Source organism: Bombus pyrosoma, linkage group LG6, assembly GCF_014825855.1.
Source record: "Bombus pyrosoma isolate SC7728 linkage group LG6, ASM1482585v1, whole genome shotgun sequence".
NCBI classification, from domain to species: Eukaryota; Metazoa; Arthropoda; class Insecta; order Hymenoptera; family Apidae; genus Bombus; species Bombus pyrosoma.
The window spans coordinates 11,956,403-11,962,610 of record NC_057775.1 but is presented as its reverse complement, the minus strand read 5'-3'; the positions used below and the strand labels follow the sequence as shown (position 1 = coordinate 11,962,610).

Sequence of the window (6,208 nt, the reverse complement as noted above, 5' to 3'; positions counted from 1 at the left end):
ATAAGCCAGGGCATCGTGAAGTAAATCAGATCCGTTCCCTCTGTGCGCCCGTGCATTCTAAATGTAATATACGGAGGACGCCGGGGACAATCAAGCAGTGGACTTATATCCACGGACGCGGTGGATAACGACGTGACCGGATCTAGTAGTTGGCTTTAACGAGGCCTGTCAGGATAACTTCATCGCCCGCTAAATAAAGGGATCGTAGAAGTAGTTTAACGTTTTATCGACGAATCACTTTTCGTTAAACGTAAGATGATTCATAGATAACGATGTCGTTATATGTACTTCTTGTAAAAGTATAATCGAAGAGTTTTCGGTCTTTGATCCAATATCGTTTATCGAGGTCAACTTGAATAACTGACACCTGTATCGCTGGATGATCGAGGAAAGTTTTGCGAGCAATAACCAGAAAACTATTTTGATTCGAAGTATTTTACCTAGAGGTACAACTTTCTTAACCAGTTTCGCCATTTCTTCATTACTGTCTGGTGATTTCTAAGCCAGGATAAAATTAAAGAATTATTTGCATCGTCGCAACTGCATATTCTACAGATATAAAGAAGACATTACTATCTAATTTTTCGCAAACGGAGAAGCCTATAAATCAACAGGTCGAAAGATCAATTCCAGTAACAGGTGAGAATTGTCGATACCAGGAACCGTCTAAGTATCCACCATAAAGATGCCTTTTCTAAGAAACCGTATATATTCTAGCGGCCAAGCATTCTTATATCCCTCCACTTAATCACACGGCACACAAAAGTCAAAGGCCACACCCACCAGTGCGTCTAAATTCTCACGAAACGAATCTACACGAGGCATTATCATTAGCCGCAGTATTCGGTTAACGCGTTAACTTCTTTCGGAAAAAATACCGCACGATATCTTACACCGGTTTACCGATTATCGCCATGGATTATGCTCGCATGAAGTTGAATCGATCTGTGAAATACGTGCGATTGCAACGCGATCCATTCGCAAACCTACGTGACTGAATAGCATTTCGAAGTGCAGAGATCCGATTGTAGGAGAACGCAAATTTTTACTCCAAGTCACATTCCAGGACAATAGGCATATTAGCTTGCGTGAAACGAGTTCTACACCGAAGGGGCACTGACTGACTGCTTTCTATCCGGAAAATTCTCTCCTACGTTGAGGCGTAGAAATCGATTGCGAAAATTTGAAATGAAATTTTTTAAATGCTGGCGTTATTACCGTGTAATAACGAAACATTTTGAAGCCAAACTCGTAAGCTCTAAATTTTTTAAAAATTTCTAAATTTTGCCATCGAGATATCTACGTGATTAATGTTTAACTCTCGAAAAACCGATTATCGAATCTTAACGAAGTCGATCAGAGTTTGACGTTCGTATGGCTCTTGTAACAGCGTCTGCGAAACATCCCCGACAACTCGTCGATTTCCTCTGGAAATCGTTCCGAGAGCGTTCGTTGAAGACCGAACGACTAAATCAACGCTTTCGACGCGGTTTTTCTTCCCACGTTCATTCTACGGATCGTCGTAACGGGCCGTATGCTCACGGTGGAAATTGCAGTCCTGTCTGAGCTCCGACATCGCGAACTCCTCCACCCCCACCTCCTCTTTAAAGCAGCGCGCGGACGCGCGTACTCGCTCGCGAGCACGCCGCACAGCCTACTGTTACGCTGTGCAAAAATCGTCGCAATTGCGCCAATAAATCTTCCACGCTAATGCCAGGCCCCGGGAGAAACAGTTATCAGATGCTCGAGACACGATGCGCCTTTAACAATTTCCCGGCTATTATACTCGCCACTCATTAACGATTCGCTGGACTCTCGATGATCTAACGGAGGTTCTCGTCTCCCCTCCATCCTGCTATCCGCGTATCTTGGCCTGGTATTATGGTAACAATATATCGACTCGTAATGTATTAGACGTTTACGCGTATGGAAAGATACCATTTATCTAGTGCGTGGAACTATGTGAGAGTGGATAAGGATCGTAAGTGAGCTCACTTCTGGTGTTTCTATTAGGTTTGTGAACGTGAAATGTCGTACTGTCGAACGAAGCTAGAGGCATAAGTAGTCTGTTTCAGGAAGCATCGTGTAGGTGGTTGGTACGTATAATTTCTATATAATTCTATCAGCGAATATCGTTCTTTAGATTAGCTTTCTCAATCTAGTTTCGTTATTAGTATAAGGTTCTTCTTATTATTACGTTCTTATTTATAAAGTATAGGTTTATGAAGATTGGGAATGAGAAGAACTATTGACGAATTACGTTTGTTTTATTCAAATTTCATACGGAACACTTTATTTAACTTTTCTACTCATCTATAGTATAATGCTATAACGTCAATTAACTTTCAACAAAATACAAACATCCACTATATCTTCCAATAATTTCATCAAGATCGACAAAATTAATGATACAAATATCTTGACAGAAAACATCAACTTGAACGAATCTATCTAACAATCTATTGCTCGTTAAGTATCATCGTCTTTTCGTGTCTCTCAATCGCGATATTCTTGATCGTCTCCCATAGCATGGGGTACGGGTGTATCGTCCTAGCGAAGTCGCCTCGACTTAACCGGTATAGCTCGCATACCTCAACGGCGACCACGCTGGCTACCCTCAACTCGTTGGGCATGACGAGTGCGATCTCGCCGAAGTATGCGCCGTCCTCCAAATGGCACACTTCTTTGCCCGAGTTCGTATAAATAGCCACGGTACCGGTAGCGATAAAATACATACAATCACCCGGTTGATTCGCTCGCATGATCACGTCGTTGGTCAAGAAGATCTCGGACTTCAATAGCGCCACGATTCGACCCAGCAACGACAATGGTAAATTATTAAAGAACGATACGTTTTCCACTAATTTACGACACGAGTGCATCCTGATTTCGTGACGCATCTGGATCGACAACGTATTAATGACTTCTGTCTCGCGGAAGAATCGATGCTGAAAACGAAACTCGTAATATTGAATGATCCTTCTCTGAGAAGGATATGGTAATTGTTTGTGCCTCATGTACTGTCTTAGCTGAGCCACGGTACCTTGGTACTTGAGACGAGAGCTGTTGTGTCCTTTAAAGAATTGCATTACTCGCGTAATGAGGAACCAGGGTGCGACAATACCAAACAGCTGCAGAAGGATAATCAAGTAAATATCTCCCACGTCCCTTTGATGCGTATACAACAGATCAGCCCTCATAAACGTAGATATGGCGCGTAGGCTACTGGCCAAGTATTGCTGAGCCTTACCAGCCTCCCACAGTTTATTCATTTCGATCCAGGAAGTATTGGAGGGACGTTCTGGTTGACGTATGGAGGTAGTCACTATGGGTATCAACCAGTGAAAGCAAGATTGCCAATGTAGTAACAGTATCATCCATAAGAGTACCAGACAGAACTCTTGAAGAGCTAAAGCGATATCGTAGGCAAAGGCCAGCTTGCCGATGTAGGAACTGAGGGAGAAGACACGAAAGATACACACGAGGGATGTCGTCTTGCGAGCCACTGTGAGATCCATCCATCTGGTTAGATAGAAGAGGTCCGTTGGAAAAGAACCAAGGAAATCGGGGAAAAAGGTGCTGTGTTTCACGTAATGACTGATTATCTTCTTTTGTTCTAGTACCGCCGAGTGCGTTTCTTTATTGAAATATCTAAGAGCGAAACGAGCATCTTAGACGAATCTTGAAATACTATGTGTGTTGTAAATTTGCAAAAAAATCTCTAAATTACGGAAATTTTCATTAAATGCCGATTGTCTATCCTTATATCCTTTTCTTCTGTGAAAGAAATAATAAATAGGCATGATGGTAAAACGATTCTGTCATAAATGACACTTCAGCCGTAGAGTTTGTTTGCAAATCGTTGTCATTAGGTTAAACCATGAAAGTCTAAAATCACTATCTAATACACTTTTAATGCATAGTTACGTAACGCTATGGAAATTATAAATGATTTAGTGTTCCGAACGTACGAAGTTAAAGTTAATCGGTCAAAAGTCAGAAAGTGTTCAGTCAACTTATGATCACCGCTTTCGATAAAAAGTCTTAGTAATTAACACGTTCACCGCGTACGTCTCGGATTCGAGTAGGCATGTAATTTTACGATGTACGTGCGATACCGATTTAGGTGCGGGATGTGAATACGTAACAACGCGAGTTAACGTTCGGAAGCATGCAGATTTTTCTATTCCACTTTCTAACTTTACCAGATCTATTTATCCATCCAAACGAAAGTTCTGTCATGTCACTTATTGTATGCTATATAACGTAATTATTACTAAAGTTTGGGTGAATATAAAGATTGCCTATACGTATTATTTAAATAAAGTCAACTTCGTCTTACATCTTTAATCCTTTCACAACATAATAAAATAACGAAGAATTCAGAATAGATCATTTAGAAAATAATTATTCCTTTATCGTCCAAATTTTCTCTACACTTCTGGCATCATATACAAAAAGAACAAAAAAAAAAAAAAAAAAGAAAAAGGGAAGAGAAAGAAAGAAAAATTCATACTTTCAATGTTTTATGGAAAATATAAATTTGTATAAATAGTAACGCTATCGATAGTTATATTTGGCTTTCTGGCGCTACGTTGCAAAATTATAAAATATTTCGTCTCTGTCTACTGCGTTAAAAATCGGTCGGATTATCAGTCGAACGAGTCTACCTGCAGTGACATCGCAACGAAATTCGGAACAGGCACACACACGCGATACTTGCCCCGTTCTGAGGTTAACCACTATGTCGCCGCAGCAGATGAACAGCAAGAAGTTCTTGCTGAGGTTCCAGATCGATGACTTTTTCTCCATTTCGAAGGCGGCCTGATAGGGAACGAGTAGCAACACGCTGGTTATCACGAAAATCATCATGAAGTCCCAGTAGTGCCTGCAATAACGATGCGGAGCATAATGCGCGCGCCAAGTAGACCGGATGCGCTGACAGTTATTGGTAACTTTCACGAAACGATTTATCATCAGGTTAACCGTACGTTTTATGATGCACACTCGCGCGCTCTTTTACGGTAATAACCCTTTTTATCGGGTGTTGCAAGCAGAATCGAGGAGTTGAAATGGTAACCGATGCACGTAAGTACGTACATGAGTGCCAGCAATGGAGATCTTCGGTATAAACGGTGAAATGTTGGTTTAAAACTGACACTTGTGATTGCAGCTTTATCTTGTGATAATTTTGAAAATTGAAACGAATTAACGCTGCGCATTGTAGAATTTGAAGAAGAATTTACAGAATTCGAACTCGACAAGAAGCTTACATTCCTTTGTATTAAAAATTAATTTTTATTTTTCCGATGCTGATATTCATTATTTGAGGCCTTAAGAAGCACGAGTAATTAATCCTAGTTTTGTTTTAAATTTCCTAAATTTAGTACTAGGGTACGTAGTGTCTAAAGGATTGGACGATAATCTTCGATGGGATTGATGAGTAATTTCTCTGTCACTCATGTATTATTTACGTTTCAGAACAGAATAACGGATAAGTATACCTGAACATGCTAAACGGGTGAATGATATAAGCGTAACTTCTCCAATGACGACGTATTTCGTTGACTATGGAAGCGTTGCTTCGAAGAAATTTGTGAGCGCTTGGGTTTTTTCGAGAGGCTAACAGTGAGAGACGTACAGTATCCAATATTTTTTGCATCGGTCCCTTACCAGGAAGGAATACTACGTCATTCTCTTCATCCGGTATATCGCAAACGTGATCCGTATGAAGTATCATAACGAATTAAGATGATATATAATATAAAGAAAATCGCTTGAGAAGGTTAAGGATAAAAAATGAATGAAGGCAAGAATAATGAAATTATTAATATATCAGCTGGTTCCTACAGCTAATATTACAATCTTACAACATCGATATTCAAATATCTCGATTATCATGTGCGTAGAAAGATACTTTGATAAAATTTGTTTCGTGTTTGAAATCAATTTAAATAGGATGGAATAATTTAAATTTATAGACAGGTGTAGGTGATAGGTTTTTTTACAATTTAACGATGTCGTAATTTGCAACTTCCGCGAGAATGAAATATCAAAAGATTTAAACGGTACCAGAGTGACATCTACCGTAGGAAATATATATCAATATAATACTGAGAGATTGCCGATCGATGATAAAACAGAACATTCGGATTTCTAGGATTACGTATTTTTATTATCAACTGTAGATATTAGTAGATGAGGTTAC

General features: G+C 39.7%; 1 protein-coding gene across 1 annotated transcript; it reads right to left on the bottom strand.

Annotated features, from left to right (window-relative positions):
- Positions 1-2,459: 2,459 nt before the first annotated feature.
- On the bottom strand, positions 2,460-5,740 carry LOC122568433 (potassium/sodium hyperpolarization-activated cyclic nucleotide-gated channel 1-like). Its single transcript, XM_043728133.1, has 3 exons — positions 5,505-5,740; positions 4,724-4,888; positions 2,460-3,651 (listed from the first exon to the last, which is right to left on the bottom strand). Exons 1-3 carry the CDS (start codon positions 5,738-5,740, stop codon positions 2,460-2,462), a joined length of 1,593 nt encoding a protein of 530 aa, XP_043584068.1.
- Positions 5,741-6,208: the final 468 nt, after the last annotated feature.